Raw genomic sequence first — 23,846 nt, 5'->3', positions numbered from 1 at the left:
CTTGAATGCTTCCTGGGAAGGGGGGCTCATTACCTTTAGTGGTAGACGCCTCCTACCTCCCTGTGAATGGGAACAGTGGCTCAGTTGAATTGAAAAGTGAGGCTCAGGCAAGGGTGCTTGAAGGCAACCCAGTATCCCTGTGTGAGGGGGGAGTGGGATGTCCAGGGGGACCCAATCCTCTCCCCTCTCTACCTGGCCTGGGGGTCAGCACGTAGAACGCCCTGAATGGCCACTTGAATACCTCCTGTGATGGAGGGCTCACTACCATCTAATGGCAGGTTCCTCCCAACTTCCCATGATTAGGATCCATGGGTCAGATGAGCTGGAAAGTGGGGCCCAGAGAGCGATGGGGTTGCCCTGAGGCAGCCCAATGTGTGTGTGTGTGTGTGTACCGGTGGAGGGCTACTCACCTTCCACTCTCCCAGAAGTGGGTGGGTCTCCTGCACCAGGGAGCTGCCCGGGGAGTTGAGGGTCTGGGAGGGCAGGACGTAACGCTCTTCATAGAGGGAGGAGCACTGTGGAGGCAGACCCCCAGCACCTCAGCAGGGCCGCAGACCCCCAGCATCTCGGCAGGGCTGCACCTTCCCCTGATGCATGCAGGGGCCGCTCGACAAATGCCAAAGCCCACTTTACAAAGGAAGAAGAGACAGTGGGCCACACCCAGGTGCCACAGGACTCCAGAGGAAGGGAGGGGAGTCCCCGGGGGCTTCCTGAAGGAAGAGGAGCAGACGCAGCGTGAAGCAAGGTGTGGCAAAGCTAGAGTGCACAAGGCTTCAGAGGAAGCAAACGCAGCTCAGCGCAGAATGAGGGAAACGGAGGCAGAAATGCCTGCGGAGACCACAATATGGGCTCTCTCAGGGCCAGAGGAGGGTGCTGGCCACTGGCATAAACACTCCTGACAGGCCGGGGAAGGTGAGGACAAGGCAGCGGCCCCTGGAACAGCACAAGGAGGCATGGAAGGGATGGGACGGAGTCCAGTGGACAGAAGGAGGAGATGTGGAGACCCAGAGAGGCCTCCCTGGGAAGGGGCCCAGAGAGGAGAGGGGCTGGCAGGGAACTGGTGCCTCTACTCACCCCGAGAGGGGAGGCATGCCCAGCACCCCAAGAGAAAAGTGGGCCTGGCAGCCAGCTTCTGTACGGACAGTTAAAACATCAGTGGGCAGAGAAGGAAAGTGGGGGAAACTGGGCCCTCTCCCTCGGCAGGCCAGGGCAGGGGCCCAGGCTGCCACAGGCAGGCGTGCAGGTTTCGGACTGCTCAAGGGGCCCAGGCTGCACTTGTCAAGTTCTCCCCTCGGCACAGAAGTGCCCTCTAGGTTCTCAGGGCCCAGGGAGGGGTCGAGGAGCTCCTGCAGTAGCCGGCAGGGGCCCGAACTGACCTTAGGGAAGAAGGTGCGGGTCACAAAGTGCTTGTACTCCAGGAAGGGGATGCCCTGGCTGCGGTTCAGCTCCTTGGTCAGATCCGTCATGTCCGTCTGCAGCTCAGCAAAGCCTGGTAAACAGGCAGTGGCTGTGAGTGGATCAGATGGTGAAGCCGAGGCCCAAGGTCCCGCATGGTCGCCACCTGCTACCTTTACGGATTTCCTCTCGGATCTGGGATTCCATCTCCTCCATCTGCAGCAGAGTCTTCTGCCAGTAGCGCTCAGCGCGGCGACTCTTGGTGCAGAAGACAAACAGGGCTGTGGGCAGCAGAGAGGCGGGTCAGGCCAATGAAAGCCCTTCGGAGAGCATTTGTCGGTACCTGCCCTGCGCAGGGCCTGGGCCTCAAGGGAGAGGTCCTGCCTGCGCCCCTCAGCTCCAGCTCCTTGGGGCAGGCGCCTCAGCTCACGGTCCTCTCCTCCCCAGTGGGTTGAAAACTACAGGGCCAAGGGCTTGGGAAACGGCCAGGAAAGTAAGGCTCCACGTCCCATTCTTATAATAAGAAATGTGTGTTTGTTTAAAATAGTGATAAGCACCTACCCTTCTGAAACTATTCCAAAAAACTTCAGAGGAAAGAACGCCCTCAAACTCATTCTATCACCCTGATACCAAAACCAGACAAAGATACTACAAAAAAAGAAAAATACAGGTCAGTATCACTGATGAACATAGACGCAAAAATCCTCAGCAAAATACTACAAACCGAATCCAACAACACATTAAAAGGATCATACACCATGCTCAAGTGGGATTTATCCCAATGATGCAAGGATTTTTCAATATCTGCAAAAAAAATCAGTGTGATACACCATATTAACAAATTGAGGAATAAAAACCATATGATCATCTCAATAGATGCAGAAAAAGCTTCTGACAAAATTCAACACCCATTTATGATAAAAACTCTCCAGAAAGTGGGCATAGAGGGAACCCACCTCAACATAATAAAGGCCATATATGACAAACCCACAGCAAACATCATTCTCAATGGAGAAAAACTGAAAGCATTTCCTCTAAGATCAGGAACAAGACGAGGATGCCCACTCTCGCCACTATTATTCAACATAGTGTTGGAAGTCCTAGCTGCAGCAATCAGAGAAATAAAAGGAATCCAAATTGGAAAAGAAGAAGTAAAACTGTCACTGTTTGCAAAGGGCATGATACTATACATAGAAAATCCTAAAGATGCTACCAGAAAACTACTAGAGCTAATCAATGAATATGGTAAAGAAGCAGGATACAAAATTAATGCACAGAAATCTCTTGCATTCCTATACAATAACAATGAAAGATCAGAAAGAGAAATCAAGGAAACAAGCCCACTCACCATTGCATAGAAAAGAATAAAACACCTAGGAATTAACCTACCTAAGGAGGCGAAAGACCTATACCCTGAAAACTATCAGACGCTGATGAAAGTAATTGAAGATAACACAAACAGATGGAAACTATACCATGTTCTGGGACTGGAAGTATCAATATTGTGAAAATAACTATACTACCCAAGGCAATCTACAGATTTAATGCAATCCCTATTAAATTACCAATGGCGTTTTTCACAGAACTAGAACAAAAAATTTTACAATTTGTATGGAAACAGAAAAGACCCCTGAATAGCCGAAACAAAGATGGAGCTGGAGGAATCAGGCTCCCTGACTTCAGACTACACTACAAAGCTAATCAAAGTAATCAAAACAGTATGGTGCTGCCACAAAAACAGAAATATAGATCAGTGGAACAGGATAAACAGCCCAGAGATAAACCCACGCACCTATGAACAATCTATGACAAAGGAGGCAAGACTATACAGTGGAGAAAAGATGGTCTCTTCAATAAGTGGTGCTGGGAAAACTGGAGAGCTACATGTAAAAGAATGAAACTAGAACATTCTGTAACACCATACACAAAAATTAACTCAAAATGGATTACAGATCTAAATGTAAGGCTGGAAACTATGAAACTCTTAAAGGAAAACAGGCAGAACACTCTCTGACATAAATCACAGCATTATCTTTTGTGATCCACCTCCTAGAGTAATGAAAATAAAAAGAAAAACAAACGGGACCTAATTAAACTTAAAAGCTTTTGCACAGCAAAAATAAAAACAAAAACCCAAAAGACCATAAACAAAACAGAAACACAACCCACAGAATGGGAGAAAATATTTGCAAATGAAGTGACCGACCAGGGATTAATCTATAAAATATACAAACAGCTCATGTAGCTCAATATCACAAAACAACCCAATCCAAAAATGGGTGGAAAATCTAAACAGACATTTCTTTAGAGAAGACAAACAGATGGCCAAAAAGCACATGAAAAGATGCTCAACATTGCTAATTATTAGATAAGTGCAAATCAGAACTACAATGAGGTATCACCTCACACTGATCAGAATGGCCATCATCAAAAAGTCTACAAACAATAAATGCTGGAGAGGGTGTGGAGAAAAGGGAACCCTCTTGCACTGTTGGTGGGAATGTAAATTGATACAGCCACTATGGAGAACAGTACGGAAGTTCCTTAAAAAACTAAAAACAGAATTACCATATGACCCAGCAATCCCACTCCCAGGCATATATCCAGAGAAAACCATGATTCAAAAAGATACATGCACCCCAATGTTCATTGCAGCATTATTTACAATAGCCAAGACATGGGAGCAACCAAAATGTCCATCAACAGAGGAGTGGATAAAGAAAATGTGGTACATATATGCCATGGAATATTACTCAGCCATAAAAGATAATGAAATAATGCCATTTGCAACAACAGGGATGGACCTAAAGATGATCATACTAAGTGAAGGACATCAGAGAAAGATAAATATCATGATATCACTTACATGTGGAATCTAAAAAAAAAGATACAAATGAACTTATTTACAAAACAAACAGACTCACAGGCTTTGAAAACAAACTTACAGGTACCAAAGGGGGAAGGTGGGAGGAGGGATAAATTAGGAGTTTGGGATTAACAAACACACACTACTACATAAAACAGATAACCAACAAGGACCTATTGTATAGCATATGGTACTGCACTCAACACTCTAATAACCTATATGGGAAAAGAATCTGAAGAAGAATGGATATATGTTTATGTATAACTAAATCACTTTGCTGTACACTTGAAACTAACACAACAATGTAAATCAACTATAATATAAAATAAAAACTAATTTAAAAAATTACTTGTTGAGTGAAAAAAAATAAAATAGTGGTAAACAGTGGATTTCTCTAGATGAGAGAATTATGGGTGATTTCTGTTCTCTTTCTGCTATTTAGTATTTTCAGTTCTTTCTACAACAACGAGGTTACTTGTGAATTAAGAAACTTTTAAAAGATTACAAAGCAGTATTATATTATAAACCCTTTCTGGGATGTAACATATCTCTATATATCTCATATAATGAGATGCATAAAATATACATGGGGCTTCCCTGGTGGCGCGGTGCTTAAGAATCCGCCTGCCAATGCAGGCGACATGGGTTCGTGCTCTGGTCGGGAAAGATCCCACATGCCACAGGGCTACTAAGCCCGTGCACCATAACTACTGAGCCTGAGCTCTAGAGCCCACAAGCCACAACTACTGACCCTGCATGCCACAACTACTGAAGCCCGCGCGCCTAGAGCCCGTGCTCCGAAACTAGAGAAGCCACCGCAATGAGAAGCCCGCGCACCGCAACCAAGAGTAGCCCCCGCTCGCTGCAACTAGAGAAAGCCCATGCACAGCAACGAAGACCCAACGCAGCCAAAAAATATATATATATAATATTTTTATATATTATATATTCTATCCCAGTTTTCCCTAAATTTTCTACATTGAATATATTACTTGTTTAAAAACAGTTTTATCGAGATATACTGCACATGTCATTAGTCTATCCATGTAAAGCACACAATTGAATGGCTTTTAGTATATTCACAGGGTTGTGTAACCATCACCATTATCTAATTTTAGCACACTTTCCCTGCCCCTTGAAGACCCATAACCACAAGTAGTCAGTCCCCATCCACTCTCCCCCTGCCCCTGGCAACCACTAATTTGCTTTCTGTCTTTATCGATTTACTTATTCTGGACATTTCATATAAACGGAATCAAACTACGTGATCTTTTATGTCTGGCACCTTTCACTTATCATGACATCCTCAAGGGGCATCCATGCTGTACCATGGGTCAGAACTTCTAAATAATTACAAAGCAGTGCTTATAACCCCTTTCTGAGATGTAATATATCTATATCTATATATAATACAATGAGATGTATAAAATATATATATTCCTTTTTATGGCTTAATACTATCCCATGGTATGGATAAACCATATTTTCTTTATCCATTCATCAGCTGATGGACATCTGGGCTGTTGCCACTTCTGGTGATGAATAATGCTGCTATGAACATTCATGCACAGGTGCTTGTGTGGACATATGTTTTCATTTCTCTCAGGCAGATACCCAGGACGGGGACTGCTGGGTCACATGGTAACTTTATTTAACATGTCGAGGAACTGCTGGAGAGTTTGCCACGGCAATGGCACCATTTAAATTCCCACCAGCAGTGTACGAGGGCTTCAATTTCCATGCTACCTTGAATACATTACTTTCATAACCATTATTTTAATAGTGGTATAGCCTACCTAAGAGGAAGGTTAATCTTTCCTGAACAGCCCTCTTATAAGTACCTTCAGCAGGCCCTGCTGACTGGAGAACAAGGATCCGAATCCCTCTGCATGGCACTCAGGGCCCATCGCCTGGGCCCAGCGTACTTCTCAACAGCTACTGTCCTCCACCCTTTGTGCTGCGGCTGGGGCACACTCCTCACCACCCCTTGAGCGCCTGTTCCTACCTTCACGCCTTTGTTCAGCCTGCCCTGGCCCACTATGCCTTCTCTCCTACCCACTGATCTCCAGAGGGGCTGAGGCAAGGTGGGGTAGGTCTGCCCCCGCAAAACGACATGAGGGTGGGGCTCCTTACCAACCACGGAGAGCAGCAGCAGGACGCTACAGATGACAATGGACACGATGATGGCGGTCTCACTGCCCCCCAGCTGCAGCGTGGCGATGGTCTGGTTGAAGTTCCCTACCTGGATCTGCACAGAGGTGGGGGGAGGGGGCTGTATCTTCCCTGGACTTACGCCCTGGCTCTTCTCCTCGCTAGCTGTGCGGTCTTGAGCAAGGCACCTAATCTCTCTGAGCCTCAGATGCCACGACTATAAGACAGAGAGAGCCCCACCCATCTCCTGGGGATGCTATGAGGGCTAAATGAGATGATGCCTGTCAAGCTCTGAGTCCCGAGCCTGGCACAGAGGGGAGACTCAATAAATACAGGCAACTGTGATAATTATTACAGCCTGCAAGGAGCAGCGGAAGAGCCAGTGGCCGGGCAGTTCGCAGAGCCTGGCCATGTCCTGAAGTATCTGTAGGGCTGCCCAAGGACCAGGGGAGCACGTGAGTTCTTAGGACTCAAAGAGAAGAACTGGGACTGGGGTACACGAGAAAGGGAGCTTTTGCAGTCAGAGCCATCCTGGGTGGCGTGTGCCACCTGGGAGGGAGTGAGCGCCCCATCTCAGGAGGCATGCAAGCAGGTACAGTGCAGAAGAGACCCCACGTTCTAGGCCCTCTCTCCACTCCTGCTTCCCTCCCTCCATGACTCGGCATAGCGACTGGCAGCCCAGACTCTGGGTAGAGCAACAAGTGGAACGGAGACAACTTGTCATGGCCTCTGAGAGTCAGCTGGGGCTGATCACCGACCTTGGACAGGTCACTAAGTTTTGGGGTCTCAGTTTCCTCATCTGCCAAGTGGGGAGGTAAAGCTCCTCTTTGCCCCAGTTGTCTAAGCTTCTGAGCATGACAACGCTCAGCTGAGACGTGCCGGGCAGGGGGCAGATGCTCAGGCCCTTGGGGCAAGACTGGGGGCCAAGCCCACCTCTGCCTCTAGTGCCCCATCCACTCACTGTGATGGGCAGCTGCCCCTCGGCTGTGCCCAGGGACTCGTTGACCGAGCAGTGGATGACTCTCTCGGAGACGATCTGGATGTCACAGGCCACCTGGCCAATCTTGACCCGGTACTCGTGGCTCTCGAGGCCCAGGCCGTCCTGCTCCTTCTGCGGGAGCAGAAGGGGTGCCCGTGAGGCCTGTGGCTAAGCCCGGCCTGCTCACGCCCCCCACCGGGCACCCACTGGCACTCACGTGGATGACCAGGGTGAGGGGCTCCCCGGGGTGGTGCTTGATCCACTTCTCCCTCTTGGCCGTGGAGAACTGTGGGTCAGGGAGGTAGTCCAGGCGGAACCTGCTGCCCCGCTGGGCCTCCTCGGGGTCCAGGAGCTCCTCGTCCACGGCTGCCTCGTCTGCGTAGGCCCGGCCGTTGAGGAAGAAGTCCACGGGGGCTGAGGCGTTGCTCAGGGCCCCGGGCGATGGGCAGGTGATGAGGGTGGAGTTAAGAACCTTGCAGAGCTGGTTGGGGGGGGCCGGGGCCAAGGTGGGGGACGGGAGGGAGAGTCAGATGTGAGAAACAACCGGGAGAGAGAGAGGCAAAGAGACAGGAGAGGCAGAGATGAGGAGATGTGGTGGAGGGACGCCTGGTCAGCCGGGGCCACAACCAGCCCTGCCCGCCGGGGCCCCGCCCTCACCGTGGGCTCCCGGCCGATGTGGTGCACGGCCATGGACACCTTCTGCACCATGTGGAAACGCTCGCCGGCCACCGTGATGGTCCTGCCGCCACTGCGGGGGGACAGCAAGCCCCGTGAGCCCAGGTGCAGCCCCAGAGAGTGCCTTGGCCTGGGGTCACGTCCAGGTCTCACCTGACGTGGCTGCGGCGGGGACTGATGGCCGTGATGACCGGGTTCCGCTTGTACCAGAAGGTGAGGTTGCCGCGCACGCAGCCCCGGCGCTCGAAGCGCACGCACACTGGCACGGGGGCCGGCAGGGCGCCCCCAGGCACCGTGCAGGTGATGCTGGTGTCCGTGCGCCTGCGGAGGACGCGGGCCGCGTCAGCAGGAACCCGCCTCCGTCACTCCCCAGCGAGCAACACCCCGTCACCCGGGGCACGTAGCCTGGGGTCCAGGCCTGCTCACCTGGCCCCCCACCTCATACAGAAATCTTGTTTCCATATTCCCACTACCGCACCTTTGCTTGGGCTGTCTGCCCCGCCTTGGACGCCCTGCCTTCTCTTCTCTGACCTGCCCCATCCCACCTCCTCCAAGAAGCCTTCCCAGAAGCCCTCTCCTGGCTCCCGCCCCGGTGAGGGCCCTGCGCCCACAGCCCTGAAAGCTCTGACTTCTCCTAATCCTGCCCCCCCTGGATGTTCCTAGCTCCTGTGAGAGTGTCTGCTGTACCCTGAGGGCTGAGACTGTTGGGCTCATCTTGGTATCCACAGCAATGCCTATCAATGGCACCTGGTACACGTTAAGTGCATAATAAAGACAAGTATTTCACCAAGAGGTTCTGGACCACAACCCCTGGGCCAGCAGCAGCTCTCAGAGTGTGTACAATCATCACCATTTTCACTGCAGGTTAAGGTCACTTATGAAGTATCTACTGTATGCTGGGCACAGCACTTCCCACAAGTCACTGGTACTGTTCTTACCGGCTGAGAAAATTGAGGCTCAGAAAGAGGAAGGGGCTTGGCCAAGGGGACACAGCCAGTGAAGTCCCTGGTGATGCCTGGTGCAAGGACATCACCCCCAGCCCTCCAGCCCCCCAGCCTAGGGGCTTACACCAGCTCCATGCAGGGCTCCGTGTCATTCACCAGGACCTGGAGCTCGGAGCCCACATGGAGGTCGCTGCCATGGATGGTGATCCTGGTGCCCCCTGCCTTGGGGCCCATGGCAGGCTCCAGGGAGTGAACCAGGGGCAGCTGTGGGGAGGAAGGCAGGCGGTCAGGCCTCAGGCCAGCCCGGGGTGAGCCTGGCAGGGTGGGCAGGGGGGTAGGCTGCAGCCTCCCTTACCACGTAGGAGAAGCGCTCCCGTGACCTGCCCTCCTTGGAGGCGTTCACCGTCACCACATCTGAGAACGCCCGCGGGGCTGGCCCCGTGGCACACACGATCCTGGGGGAGGCAACTCTGGTCAAGGAGCAGCCGGCGGATCCTGGGGGCCCAGGCAGGTGCCATCTGGTTTCTCCCTCAAACAATGGCCCCTGCTCCACCCCCAGGGTGTGTGAGTGCCCCACCCTTGCACTCAGCCACCCACCCTCCCACTCACACCTGGCGCTGGCATTTGGCCAGGACACCCAATGGCATTACCCATATCAAAATACTGAGACAATTCCCCATCAGCTGGAAAACAGCCACTGAGTCCCCCAGGTGTCACCCTGGTGCCAAGCTCTTCCCCGGGACCACCCCCGACCTGAGTTTATGACAGTTCTGCAGCTATAAGACAAGGGGATTGGATAAGATGGTCTTTGGGATATTTGAAAGTTCTCCAACCATGAGAACCTTTGCTGGGCTGGTAGACTGATGGCCTTATCTGCAAGCCTGACTTACAGCCTTCGGAAAGGAAACCCAGCTCATTCCCTGCCCTCCGGGCCAGGCTCCGCAGCTGCAGGCCCAGACCTCTGCGCCACACCAGCGGCTCCCACACTCTTAACAGCAATTTTTTTCATCGGAGCAAGGCTTCTGTGGAGGTGGGGCTGGTCTAGGGGAACACGGGTGGGCTTCCCAGGGCAGCAGGCGCCTGAGTGGTGTCCCGAGCAGGAAAGGGCAGGACGCGTGGTGGGAATGGCCTGAGCAAAGTCCGGGAGACCCAGGAGCGAGTGACTTCTGGGGAGCAGAAGGGTGCCGAGGAGAGTGGGATGGCAGAGCGGGGAGTGGGGAGAAGAAAAGGGAGAGCGGAGGGCGGAGATGCAGCTGGCACTTCCGGGGGGTGGGGCCTGCAGGTCACTCAGAATGGCCCCAGGGACTGCCCGCTACTCACTCCTCTGACACCGTGTATCTGTCGGCCAGCGGCTCACAGGCCACGCTACCAATCCACACTCCACGGACCACGTCGCTGAGCCGCCGGCCCAGGTTCCTGCCGCGGATGGTCAGCAGGGTCCCGCCGTCCAAGGGGCCACTCAGGGGCTCAATCTGCCAGGCGACCGGAGAAAGGGGTGAATGGGGTTCATAGGCTGGGATGCTGGCAGGCTCCCGGGGGGGCAGGGCCAGGGAGACCCATCCCTTAGGGGAGGCTCTGAGAGCGCTGGCACCGCTAGCCACTTGGCAGGTCACTGGGGCTGCCAGACAGGATGTGCATTTGTGATACTGAGCCGTCTTGGGTCTGGGGACACCAGTGCATAGGGACAGAGTCACTGCTATTTGAGGGGTGTCTCCTGGGGACACCAAGGTCCACTCCCAGTGGCCATGTCTGACCACATGACCCTACCTCCCAACCAGAGCTGACTGGGCCTGGGATGGGCACCTGACCCAGGCTAAGCCAAACAGACTTCTTCCCTGAGATTTTTTTCTTAATTAAAACTAAGGCTTCGGAGTTACTGGCAGCCCCCATTTTCACCTTATCAGCAAGGTTTCCCTGACCTCGCTATAAAATTTAGAGACCATCAGCCCCAGCATCTCTTCCACCCCGGACTCCCAACGCCCCCGCCCTGCCCTGCCGTAGCGCTTACCACCTTCTCTATGTAAATTATTTCCTTTCTCATTATCGTCCCCTAACCCCAACTCAGACATTAGCTCTGTGAAGGCAGGTGCTTGTTTCATTCCCTGCTGTGTCTCTAGCACCCGGCAGGTGCTCAGGGGGTGACACGGTGCGCACGGGCCCGGGTGTGTGCAAGCACGTGTGCTGTGGGTCCCTGAGCCCACGTGGGGCGCTGTACGTGTGCACATTCAGCCATGTGGGTGCAACGGGCTTCCGAGGGGGGAGGTGGGGGCGGGGTGCTTACTGCTCGGATCTCGGGGGCAGGGCAGGTGTCAGGCAGGGGCTGCAGGGTCCCCCGCAGGCGGCAGCCGTCACTCCACACACACAGGTGGCCCAGGTCCTCCCGGCCCAGGCACTGGGAACAGTCGGGGCTGCCCATGGCGCAGTTATAGACCTCCACTGCGGGAGACACGGAGGCAGCACAGGTCAGCAGGGTCCTGGTTCTTAGGATCAGGACCCCATGAAGTTCTCAGTCTTCTCCAAACCCCCTGGGGGCTGTGCTAAGCACAGTGCAGCCACAGCCCCATTAACACTCATCCTCACTGTGAATCTCTCCAGTGGGAGCTGTTTATTAGCTCCATTTGACAGATAAGAGATGAGGCTCAGAGAGGTAGAGTGACTTGCCCAAGGTCACACAGCCTGTGAGTAGCAGAGCTGGATTCGTAACCAGGCCCGAGTGGGTCTCCTGAGCCCCCACAGAGCTCCAGGGTGCTAGGGAACCACTGAGCAATGCGGGTTCTGTGAGCCTCAGAGCAGACCCTCGGACTGGCACAAGGAGAAGTGCAGGGCCAGTTCTCCAGGGCCTCAGGGTGTGCAGGCTGGTTCTGGGGCTTCTGTCTGGGACCTTCATAGCATGCATGTGGGGGGTGCCCACGTCCACCGAGATGTCTGAGACTCCCCATGAACAGACAGGCCCTTGGAGAGTTGATTCAGTACACATAATAAGAGCAAGGACACCAACCACCATATGGGGGCATAGACTGTGTCCCAGACACCATTGCAAGGCTTTGTGTGCATCATCTCAGCAAATCCTCACCACACCCTCTGCGAAAGGGCCTCTGCCCTTGCTTCATATGAGGACAATGAGGCTCAGAAAGGGAAGGGTAAGTTAAGTACCTGGGGCTGCACAGCCACTGGCCTGGAGATGCCCCGAGGGCGTGGTGCCTGCCCAGAGTAGCTGCTCAATAATCAAGCGCTGAGTAACTGACCAGGCACAGAAAGGCAGGGCTGGGATCTGAGAGAGCGTGTGTGTTAGGGAACACCTGAGCACAGGAATGAGTCCCCCAAGGCTGCGTCCCACCCACCGCGGCTGAGTCCTCTGAGGCCGTGTGAGGCACTCCCACCTGTCATGTGGTCAGGGCTGTCCAGGAATCGGGCTGGCCGCCCCTTTAGTTGGAGGCTGAGTGGAAACACCTGGCTCTTCTGGGTTGTGTGCAGCTGCAAAAGGACAGGAAAAACCATGAGAGGTGTGAATGGTGTCTGGGTCTTTGTTGGGGGAGGGGTGTCAGGGAGACAGATGAGGGCAGGGCTACTGGGGGCAGGGGGTCCAAAAGAGGAGGTAGAAAGGAGGGAGTGTAGGATCTGGACTTGCGCAGGCCTCCCCTTCCCCTCTGCCCCCGACCGCCGCCATTAAAGCGACACCACTCACCACCACTTGGTTGCAGCATACAGCTGATTCATTCACCCACACAGCCTCAAAGATCTCTTCTTGACCAAAGCTACATTCAAGCGCTGCACCCTGTGGGAGAGGGGGGGTTGGGGAGAGTCAGGTCAGCACCCACTGCCCTGTACCTCCATCAGGACGTCAGACACTGCTGTCCTGAAGAGTGGGCGTGGTCCTACTATCAGGCCTTTGCCTGGACTGCACCTCCTCCAGGATGTCCTTCCGGGCCTCCATGTCCAATGTTTGATGGAGGCAGGGGGCACATAAACACCTGGAACCTTGGCCTTGTGCTCTCTCCATGCCACTAAAAGTCTCACCAACGTCTCGCAATGGCCTAAACCCGGGGCCTTTCACTCCGCGGGTAAAGCCCTGACTCTTCAGCATGACCGACATACAAGGTTCATCCCAGTGAGACTCCACCTGTCCTTTAACGTCAAGACCCCCCCGCCTCTGCCCCACAAGGCCTGGGACCAGCCACAGGACACATGTCGACATAGCACACAGGCTGTCCTGCCCTCAGCCTTTGCCCAAGCCCATTCTTCCACCCAGCAAAACTCAACACAGCCTTCAAAATCCAGCTCAAATGTCCCATGTTCCAAAGCCTTCCCAGACTCCCCCCTCAAATCACAGGGGCACCCCTCACTTGGTCATCCATCCATTCAGCAATGAACATCTGGGCGTGCGCCAGGGGCTCCATTAAGCTCCTAAAGCCTGTCCCCGACCCTGTATACCAAGGACCACCCTTATCCCCTGTGCAGGCTCTGTCTACACCTGTCCCCCCACCCACTGGGGAGGGTTGGGGCTGGGTCTCAGCCCCTCTGACACCTCCAAGGGCAGCAGATGGCAGCTGAAACAGCTCAGGTTCTACCTTACACAGGCCCACCCAGGTTCGAATCCCACCTCTGCTACCTCCCAGATGTGTGACCCTGTGCAAGGGGCTCCTCCTCTCTGGGCCTCGGGTTTCTAAACTCTGCAACAGAAAGAGGCTGCTCTACTCTGCAGGATTCTAGGAAAACTGGAGATGATGTTATCTTTAGTGGGTTGCACACTGTGGGTGCCTAATATATGCTGGCCGTTATTAGTATGCAAGAGGTGCTCAATAAATGCTTGCTGGAAGACTAAACAGGGCCAATCCCCCAATCCCGTCTTGCCCTCAGCCCAGCACAGGCCTCTGGGAGCAGCATCAGTAAATATTTGCTGAATGAACAAACCCGGGTTTTGAGTGTGTTAGGCCAGCCGCGTGGCAGGACTTCCTGTTTATGTCCCTGTCGCTGGCAGATGTGACACCCTGAGGAGACAGCGGGTCAGCAGCTCCCCTGCCCTGCCCCCTCCCCGCTTCATTCTGAAACTAACACAGGAAAGTGGCTGTTGATAGAGCTGAGAGCTCAGGTGTCCCTGTCACGCTGAGCTGGGAGGTGGGTCTGTCCTCCGAGTCCCTGGGCTCAGGGCCGCAGGGGAGCGGCACAGCCCTCCACATGGCTCCAGGCCCCTTGCTGCCCCTGGAGGCTCTTCCCAACCATTGCAGGGAAGAGCCTGAGGGCCCAGGGCAGGGCCGCCCTGCCCCTCACTGAGCTGCAGGCCCTGCCACGAGGCTGCCTGACGCATCCCAGATGCCTGGCGTGTGGCCCCCACGTGTGACAGCCGTCACGGGCCTCGGCTCCCCCATGGAAGCGACAGATGGCAAGTCCGCAGAAGCTGGGGAGGGGGTGGCTGGCATGCTTCCAGGACTCATCAACACCTCCCACCCAGGACGCTCCTCCAGGAGGGACCCAGAAAGGGGCTGTGTCCCTCCCCCCAGCCCAGATGGGCAGTGGGAGGGGAAGACTGGTTGTAGGGAAGACCACTCAACAAGGAGTCCAGGGCTAGGGTGCGAGTCCAGCCCTACGTCGTGTGACCTGGAGGCACCTGCGTCCCCTTCCTAGGCCTCATTTTCCCCACCTGGACAATGGGGAGTCAGGCGGCAAAGGGGTTCTCTGGCCATTCTCCAGGGAAGACACGTCAGCCACGAACTGGGGAGGTGTGTCCAGGGTCACAAGTCAGCCTGGGGGCTAGGGCGGGGCGGGCACAGTATGGACAATGTCACCCATGGGCTGCGGCACTGGGCGGAGGCAGGGCCTGGATCTGTCAGGGGAGCTTTAGAGGGTAGAAGGGTCTGGGGGTCCTGGCCAGGCTTTCCTGCAGGCGCTGGGGGCTGCCTGCTGTCCCCATGGCCTGGCCCTCCCCGCCCACTTTCCTGTTTCCCCAGCTCCGTGCAACCAGAGCGGGGTTTTCTCAAACATAGCCTGGAAACTCAGAGGAAGGAAACCAAAGCATGGGTGGTGGGCCCAGAGCAGGGTCCCCCCACCTGGGACGGCACTCTCCCAGCCCTCCGCCCCACCCCCGCCCAGCCTTCACTTACCTGGAAGAAGGCGGCATTGGCCAGATGCACCGGGATGCTCTGGGAGCTGCCCGTGGGCATGGGAGCCAGGGCTGAGGGCAGGATCTGCGGGCAGTCCTGAGGGCTCTGCAGTCAAAACCCAAGGAGGTGGGGCTGGCACTGGGGCATTTTGGAAAAGACGGGGTTCACAGCCACCCCAGCCAACCTGCGCAGCCCTGTCTCCCCGGGGAGGCACCAGGCAGCCCGGGGAAGTGAGAAAACACTACTAACAAAACGTAGCAGCCACACCCACTGAGGGCCGCGTGCCCACTGCGTCCCACATACCATCTCACTTGACCCTCACGGCAAGGCCTACGAGCAGGAGAATGCATTGGCCCCATTTCGCCGACGAGGAAACTGAGGCACAGAGAGATGCAGTACCCTGCCCAGTGGAACTGGATCCCCATGGCTGCTCCACCGCGTGCCTCTCAGAGGAAACCTCCCCGTCTCTGGGCCTCACCTTTCCCAGCTGTAAAATGAGGGGCTCTACCACTTTCTGAGACTCCACCCAGCTCTGGAGTTCTGGTTTCCAGATTAACTCACGCTAAATGATTCAGAAAAGAGAAACCCCAGACTTCCGACAGCCCACGGGAAACAGGCTGTGAGCGCCCTGGTGCCGCCAGGCTTCAGACCCCTCCCCATTGCCCGGGCGAGTCACAGGCCTCTGGGTGGAGGTGCCAGCTCCCAGCAAGTCCTGCAGAGGGCCTGGACATCCTCATTCCGCGGAGCCACAGAGGCGACTTCAAAAAAGGAAGGAAGTTAGGGAGGGGGGAGGGAGGTATGAACCTGAGGTTCAGAGAGGAGGGGCGCTACCTGAGGGCAGAGGGCAGAGTTGCTCTTTGACTTCCCATCTGTCTGAGGGCCAGGGACCAGGGGTCTTTACTCCTTATTGTTAATTAGACAGGGAGCTCCTTCAGGGGACCCTCAGGGGCCCAGCATAAAACCAGAGCTCGAGGGATGCCAATGCCATAGTTACTATCGTTGGCCGTGGTCACAGTGACAGCGGTAGCGGCCAGCTGACACAGCCCTCCCTGTGCACCTGGACACTTCTGAGCACTTTGCACAGTATTAATTCAACGAATCCTTCTCCCAACAGCCCTATGAGGTAGGCACCACCATTACACCCATTTTACAGACTAGGATACTGAGGCACAGAGAAACCAAGTGGTTTGCCCAAGCACAGTGAGCTCTAGTTGTCCAGAATGTTTGCTGACCTCCAGGCCAGAAACCTCGCCCAGGCTGGTGAGTTTCCCTGGGAGCCGACCACAGGGGCCTTGGCCAAAGAGGCAACATGGCTGGGCCCAGGTGGGGCCTCCTCCCCTCAGCTGACCAGGCTGTGGGGCTGGGAGGTAGCAGATGGTGTCCACTCGCTGTGTGAGCCACAAGTCTGTCCCTCTCTGAGCTGCTGTCCTGTGCCATCCATGTGTAAACCCCCTGGAGTTTCCAGGAATGGAAGCCACATGTTTCTAATCGGGTCTCACAGCCGCTGCCAGCCTGCTTCACAGCTGGCTGGGGGCCCTGCGGCTCTGTCCTCCCAGCTGCCCCCCACCTGAGGGTAGGTGGCCAACAGTGGGGGCTGGAGGGGTGAGGGCTGGGGAAGGGGGAGCTTCCGCAAGAGAAAGTGACGCGGGATCATCCCTGAGGGCCCTTACTCCCCTTGACCCTTATGAGCCATGGCCACCTGGATGCTTGTACCCATTCTACAGAGTGGGAGCAAGGCTGAGAGTGCGGGCGCATCTTTGCCCTCTTTCAGCACCTCCCCCAGGGTTGGCTAATCCTCCTTGGGGACAGCTGGTACACCTGCTGCCAGCCTCCAGCCCCCAAGTCTGCCTTGGCCACAGGGGAATCTCCCCAACCTCCAGGCCTGTAGTTTGGGAGGGCTGATCCTACTCCCTAGCCCCAAGGATGAGCGGGTACCCAGGCCTGTCCTGGACTCAGCAATTGGTATGGGTAGTGAATGTGACCCAGTTCCCCTGGAACTTCCGCAGAACCAACGAGAAAGTCTCCTGGGGCTGCTGAGGCCATCTTGCTGCCAAGCGGGGAGGGCCTGCCTGAGAGTGGAGGCCACTGAGAGGGGTGGGGAGGCCCTGCTGACACTGTTGGAGCCCCTGGATCCAGCTGTGCCTGAAGGGGATGCCGCCCCTCGGACTCTGTACTCACACAAGCCACATGATTCTTTTGGGGCTGACGCCAGTTTGAGCTAGGGCTTCCCTACTCGCAAAGGACTGGGGCCTCCCTGTCCCACCCCAAGCAGAGCCGTCAATGCCTCAGAAAGATGCTGAGCAGCTTCTCCCCTTTGCCAGAGTGTAGCTGCAGGCTCAGGAAATCACGGCCAACTGACCGAACGAACTCTGGGCAGAGCAGAGAAGGCGGGAGACCAGGAGTTGGGGGAACAGATGCCAGGGCAGCAATGCCAGGAGCCACAGAAAGGCCAGATGTGAGCCCAGTGTGTGCCATTTCACAGGGGGCCTCACCCGTCTCCACACTGGAGTTCACAGACTCCCCCAAGGTCTTCCCAAGTTCAAGAGTTGAGAGCTGGGGTCCCAATCCAGCAGAGCACTGGGTGGCCCTGGGACCCTGAACCCACCTGACCTGTCCCTTCCCTGCCCTTCTGCACCGCTCCCAGCCCCTGTAAACTTCCCCCGCATTCCCACCAAACTACCCTCTCCACTGGCTCCTAACCACCTTCATGGAGGCGTCTACCCAGGCTCCCCACCAAGAGACCCTGCCCTTCCATCTGCCCAAACCCTCCTTGCTTCTAAGGCCGAAAGTCACACTGCCTTGGGGTGGCCACACCCTCCTTGGACAACTGAACGTGGAGGATGCAGCGCCCCCTCCTTCCGCGGAAAAGCTGGAGCCCTCCTCCTGGCATCCTGCACTCCCCGGTTTCCTTCCTCTGGGGCCCACAAGGGAACGGGGAGTGAGAGGAGACCCAGCCCCTAGCACCTGCCTTCCCAGAGACACCCCTCTGGCTTGGCCCAAGTCCTACTGCCGCCTCCCAGCTCCTGAGGGGTCCAGGAGGATGTGCAGACCCTGCTGCCTGCCACCCGATCAGAGGCATGGCGCCTCCACGGCTAACTGGCACTTAAACGCCAAATTAAGCATCGGTTCAGAAGCCCCTGCAGGCCCAGCGTGGGAGCTGCCTCTTTTCCCACTGGATTGCCATAATCCTCTAAGACAGACCCTCTTTGCACCCGCCTCAACCCTGACCTGCAGAGCCACAGACCTGGGAGAGAGTGGTTCACGGGGGCACTGCCACAGATACACCTCCAGGCTGGTGAGCTCCTATGCATCTGTTAGGACCCGGCAGAAGGTTCCCCTCCCAGAGAAGTCCTCTCTGTCCCACCCAGCAGAGTGGCCACCTACTGTGTGTCAAGTATGAAGTTGGTACCTTACAGACAGGTGTAACTCCAGATGCCCGCCCCAGCCTTTGAAATAGGCTCCATTTTACAGACGGGGAAATAGGCACAGACAGGTCTGGCAGCTTGCCCGGGATCACACAGCTACAACTCACACCTCAGGCTCTGGGTTCACGACGGGGAGGGCAGAACTGTGTCTAACCTGGTGCTTTCCCAGTGCCTAGGACACACCCAGGCATACAACAGGTGCTCAATAAATGAAGAGTGTTGAGGCTGGGTCCTCCTCGCCCCAGTATCCTAGGGTAGAGCACAGGAGGCAGGCTGCCGGCATGAATGCTTCACAATGACATTCATCAGCTCCCTACTGTATACACAGTCCAGGGCTGGGGCCGGAAGGAGATGCTGGCCCCAAACGAGAGCAGGAGTCCAGGCTGGCCTAGACTGTGGGGTCCCAGTGCCCACTGCACAGGCTCGGAGCCTCCCCTGGGATTTGGCCACACAGCCTCTACCGGGCCACTCTCCCAGCACTGGAAACCCCACGTTACTGCATCACTGCTTTGAGTTAAGCATTACTGCTGCTGCACACCTCTTCCTCAAAGCACTTCTGAGGCTCAGACAGGAGGGGCTGAGACCACAGGGTTCCAGGCTCAGGCCATGAAGTCCCTCCTCAGCATTGCTCGTTGGCACCTGCCACGGGCAGACAAGGCTTTGGGGATTCCTGACGAGGTTCTCTGAGCCCAGAGCCAAGAGGCTGGGGCTTCAGTTGCTCTGGGGACTGGTACTCTCTAGGGTTGCAGAAAATGTTGAAGGTAAAATTGAAAACGAGTGCAATGTGCAGAAAGGGGCCTCCTCCTACAGCTGGAAGCGTAAACTGGCTCAGGCTTTTCTGGGGGTCAGCTGAGCTAAAAGTGAAAAACATGGCCAAGCTTTCACCCCAAAATGCCATTTTGAAGAACTGGTCTCCAGGGAGTAACCAAGGCCGTGCACAGTGCCCTGAACGTATCAGAACGCAAAAAAGAAACAGGAAGGATCAGCATGTCCAACGAGAGGGGGTTGGTTAAATGCACCGTGATGTGATGAGCCTGGCACAGCTGTTAAATCTGGAGCGAAGGAAGAAAATTTAACGATACGGAAATGTTCTCAACATACTAAATGGGAAAAAACAGAACACTGGAGGCAGAGGGCACCCCTTGGGCCTGGCTTACCGTGGGATTTGGTGAGGCCTCACACCGAGACTGGTTGGAAACACAGGAGTGCTGCTGGGTGCACCAGAAACAGGGCCACTGTGCCGACAGGCAGCTGGTGCAGCTGGAAGACAAGGGGGGCCCTCAGCTACCCGGCTCCCAATCCCAGTGCCCAGGAACCGGGACCCAGGGATGCAGATCCCAGCACAGGGGAAGGTCTTTCTCAACATCAGAGCTGCCGAGAGGGGCTGGGCACTCTTTTAAGTAGTGAGCTTCCTGCTGCAAGAGGTATGCAAGGAGGAAATAGGCAAGCAGGGCCTTTAGGAGACTAAGTTAAGTGTAATCAAAGCACTTCTCTCGGCCTCTACTAGCCTGGGTGCTCACAGACGCCGGGCACTGGGTGACGAGTTTGTTGCACAAACATGCTGGCAAGTGAACAACCAAGAGTCCTGTCTGCCTCTGGGATACCATCATTTCTCTTCCCCGGGCTTCCCCAGGAGCAGAACCTCCTCCCGCCACCTGGAAGCAGGCCCCGCCCCACTCACGCTGTGTGGGGATACACCTGCCCAACGCGGCCGCAGTCGTAGATGGTGAAACTGGCCCTGACGATGTTCTGCCCGTTGACCCTCACCGCCATGTCGACGGTCACGTGGTCTGGAACAGAGCAGGGAATCCAGGGAGAGAAGAACAAGGGAAGGGGGTCTCCACCGACGTCAGACGGCTGGGATATCAGGACCCCCGTGCCTGAGATTCCACCACCTGACAGCCCCCATCTGGCTGTCCCCGCAGCCCAGGCAGTGAAGTGCTTACCTTGGTGGGGTGGGAAGGGCGGGAACCGGCTCCTTGGCAGGAGGTTGCAGTAGGCGATCTGGTGGCCAAAGGCAGGGCCCGGGACCCGAGCCACAGTGTGGATGTCGTTTCCATAGTCACAGGCCATCTCCATGCCGCTGAGGCTGGGCAGGCTCCCTGAGATCTGCAGGATCATACCCTGGAGGCCAGGGCCCTTAGCTGGGGGGGTGGGGAATTGGGGTGGGGGTGGAGGAAGGCCACTCCCCGCACCACCCCACCCCCGCCCTGTAACCCCAGGAGAAGAGGTGGTGGGTGGTCAGGACTCCACACCAGAGGGCTGCAGCCTACATGGGCCTCAGTTTCCCCGTTTGCAAAATGAAAGTGACCATCTTACAGTAGCCAGAGGCGCTGCATGATGTGGCCCCCGTGACCTCAGACGCCATCCTCTGATACTCTCTCAAATCATAAGTCTTGCTCCCACCTCAGGGCCTTTGCACTGGCGGTTCCCTCTGCCCAGATACTCACCCTGGCTTCCGACCTCTGCTCAGATGTCACCTTTGCAGTGAGCCCCCCACCTCGACCTGGTCTAAAATGTCAACACTGCCCCGCAACCTACTCGCTCTGCACCCCATCTCTGCTCTGCTATCTTTTTCTCTGTAGTACTTATCACCATCTTGGCATTTTATCTTGCTTCGTCTCTCTCCCTTATGAGCACGTCAACCCCTTAAGGGCCAGGCGTTTGTCTATCTTGTTCACCGCCGTGTCCCCAAGTCTAGGCCTGCGCGTGGCACATAGCTAGTTTGCTTGACCAGACGACGTGCGTGCAGGACTGTGACATGTAATGATGGGAAGGAGGGCGCCCAGGAGCCCCAGGGCCTGTCTGGGCCATCAGAGCCATCATCTCCCCCAGGGGACAGAGGAAGATGCCAGCCTCAGAGAAGTCACTGAGGGCAGGGCTGGGTGGGACCCAAGCCTGCCTGTCCCTCAGCCCCTGCCAGGGCCTGGAACACCCCTGCCCAGAGGCTGCATGCTACAGGTAAGCAGGAGGCTGCGGCAGCTCTAGGCCCTCCTGGACACGGGTGAGGGGGTAGCTACTTGCCCCCATGCTGCAGATTCATCTGTTTCCCAGCTCGGGAAACAGCAGTCTGGCACTTGGTGGCCTCCCCCGACCCCGTACTGGAGCTAGAAAAAGGCAGGATGTGAGATGGGGGCTGCTGGCTCTCCTCCAATCTTCCAACTTGCCCCCCCTCTTCTGGGACTCTGGAGCCCACCCGCTTGAATTCAAATCTCAGCTTTGCCACTCCCTCGCTGTATGACCTTGAACAAGTCACTTTACTGCTCTGGCCTCAGTTTCCTCGCCTGTAAACTGGGGATGTTAAGACCATCTGGTCGTTATGGTTCTCGTCATCTGCCTCCAGGTCCCTGGGGTGCTATGCGCAGGAGTCTCTACCTCTCAGGGTTTGGGTGCCAGGTGAAGGGCTGCTCTCCACCCATACTTCTGAGCCCGGAGCTGGGTCCTGGCTCCCCAGAGACTCACCGGGTACTCTTGGTGCACATCGATCTCGGCCGGCAGGACGGTCATGGCGGGACAGCGGCCAGGGCCCTCGCTGGCACTGGTCCAGAAACGCGGCTGGCTGGAGTTGGCGCAGTCCTGCTGCAGGGTGCACCTGGGGCGGCACGGCACAGGTCAGGACGCAGGGGGGCTCCCCCACCCCGACGGCCTTCCCGGCCCAGCCCCCGTCCCAGGGGTCTCACCGTGTCTCCAGGGCACACCAGCCACAGTAGGCATCGGCCGCACCCACGCAGTCCCCGCAGGTGGTGTGCACAGCACACGCGGCGACTTTCACCCTGGCCATCTAGAGGCAGAGGCAGGGGCCCAGATCAGAGGGTCCGCCGGCCCCTCCCGGGGGAGTCAGCACGGCGAGGGCCGTGAGAGGCTGGGGAAATGGAGGCTCGATGCTACAATGGGGGAAACACAGGGAACAAGGCTTCCCTGCAGAGGTGATGCCTGCGCTGGGAGGTGAGGATGAGCAGGCCAGGGGGTAGGGGAGAAGGCGCTCCCAGCAGGAGCAGCAGCACGTGCAAGGCAAGCAAGAGAGCTCAGCTCGTCCTGGGACCTTGTCAGACTGAGGCTCGGGCCTTACCTGGTGGGACGTCATCAGATAGAGGTAACCGGGGTCTGCGGGGTCAAACTGCATGACGTGGTGCACAGGCTCCCCGTAGGCCACCGTCACCACCTTCCTGCTCACCACCTGCATGCTCTCGTTCAGGTTGATCTGGAGCGGGGGGGGGGGGGGGGGGGGAGCCGTCAGTGGATGGTGAGCCACGGGGTGCCCCGGCAGGGGGAGGCCGAATGCGGGGGAGCTGCCCTGGGGGTAGGGGCTGAGCCGGGCTTGGAGTCTCCGCCCCTGCCCCTCTCTCGGGCCCTTCCAGGCCCAGCAGCGGGTCACTCGACACCTCTGCCTCTGCTGTGCCCCCACCAGGGCCTCCCTCACTGCCCTTCACGGGCACATCCAACCCTGTGAAGAGGTTCGGGCTTCACAGTTTACAAAACATTCTCTAGGAGGCTGTTGGGCATCATGCCAAGGAGCAGGGACTTGGGTTTGAATCCTGGCCTTGACATTTACACGCTGCACAAAGTACAAGTTGTCCAAGTCACTTCCCCTCTCTGAGCTAATGGGGCTGATGACGATACCTGCCCCGCATGACCACGAAATGTGCTAAAGAAGATGCGGGCGAAGCGCTGCGAGGGCCAGGCCCGGGGGAAGCTGCAGAGCCAGCCGTCTCATCCCTCCCCTCTCATGCCCATCTCACAGATGAGGAAACTGAGGCCCAGAGAAGCCACGGGACTTGCCAAGAGTCCTAAAATGAAGATGCCTCAGGGTCGCGATGCAAGCCTAGGCCTGTCTGACCCCAGAGTCCAAGGCTGGGGCTGGGGTGTGGGGTCCAATGTCCGGGCAGGAGAAGGACCAGGACTAGCTGGGGCCTGGAAGCTTCTCTGGCTGAGGGCCCCTCTGCATGTCCCCCAGAGAACTGACAATGCCGATCAGAGACCCATCAAACTGCTCTCTTCCGGCTGGTCTCACAATCCCAACATGCTGCCCTGTCAGGGTCCTGCCAAGCCCTGAGCTGGGGTCAGGGGTCTAGATGCCTCCCTGGGGCCTCCGACCACCCAGCCCTCCTTGGTGGGCTCCCAAACCTTTAGCGGCTCCTCCTGTGTACGGCATCAACTTGTTCTGGCATTCAAGGCCCTGACGATCCATCTCAGCTTACTCCATCAGCCTCATCTCCACCCACTAAACCCGACTCAACATCCCAGCCTCTGAGCCTTTTCCCATGCTGTGCTCCCTTCTGGAACACTTCCCTCTCCCCCTTGGACCAAGATTTG

General features: G+C 56.3%; 1 protein-coding gene across 1 annotated transcript in view; it reads right to left on the bottom strand.

The window, feature by feature from the left end:
* PLXND1 (plexin D1) overlaps window positions 1-23,846 on the bottom strand; it is a 51,790-nt gene that overhangs the window by 8,254 nt on the left and 19,690 nt on the right. Inside the window, exons 3-23 of the mRNA XM_082639380.1 lie at window positions 22,603-22,734; window positions 22,214-22,314; window positions 21,996-22,125; window positions 20,480-20,657; window positions 20,215-20,323; window positions 19,691-19,793; window positions 15,109-15,213; window positions 12,696-12,785; window positions 12,391-12,484; window positions 11,292-11,446; window positions 10,331-10,482; window positions 9,366-9,465; window positions 9,135-9,274; window positions 8,220-8,387; window positions 8,049-8,139; window positions 7,609-7,872; window positions 7,374-7,523; window positions 6,395-6,509; window positions 1,569-1,676; window positions 1,377-1,489; window positions 411-515 (exon numbers count right to left, since the gene is read on the bottom strand). Of these exons, the coding sequence (XP_082495506.1) occupies window positions 411-515; window positions 1,377-1,489; window positions 1,569-1,676; window positions 6,395-6,509; window positions 7,374-7,523; window positions 7,609-7,872; window positions 8,049-8,139; window positions 8,220-8,387; window positions 9,135-9,274; window positions 9,366-9,465; window positions 10,331-10,482; window positions 11,292-11,446; window positions 12,391-12,484; window positions 12,696-12,785; window positions 15,109-15,213; window positions 19,691-19,793; window positions 20,215-20,323; window positions 20,480-20,657; window positions 21,996-22,125; window positions 22,214-22,314; window positions 22,603-22,734 (2,703 nt within the window). The remainder of the gene's footprint in view (window positions 1-410; window positions 516-1,376; window positions 1,490-1,568; window positions 1,677-6,394; window positions 6,510-7,373; window positions 7,524-7,608; window positions 7,873-8,048; window positions 8,140-8,219; window positions 8,388-9,134; window positions 9,275-9,365; window positions 9,466-10,330; window positions 10,483-11,291; window positions 11,447-12,390; window positions 12,485-12,695; window positions 12,786-15,108; window positions 15,214-19,690; window positions 19,794-20,214; window positions 20,324-20,479; window positions 20,658-21,995; window positions 22,126-22,213; window positions 22,315-22,602; window positions 22,735-23,846) is intronic.

The sequence above is a fragment of the Mesoplodon mirus genome (assembly GCF_964341445.2).
Source record: "Mesoplodon mirus genome assembly, chromosome: 12".
Lineage (NCBI taxonomy): Eukaryota > Metazoa > Chordata > Mammalia > Artiodactyla > Ziphiidae > Mesoplodon > Mesoplodon mirus.
This window is presented reverse-complemented; position numbering and strand designations above follow the sequence as displayed.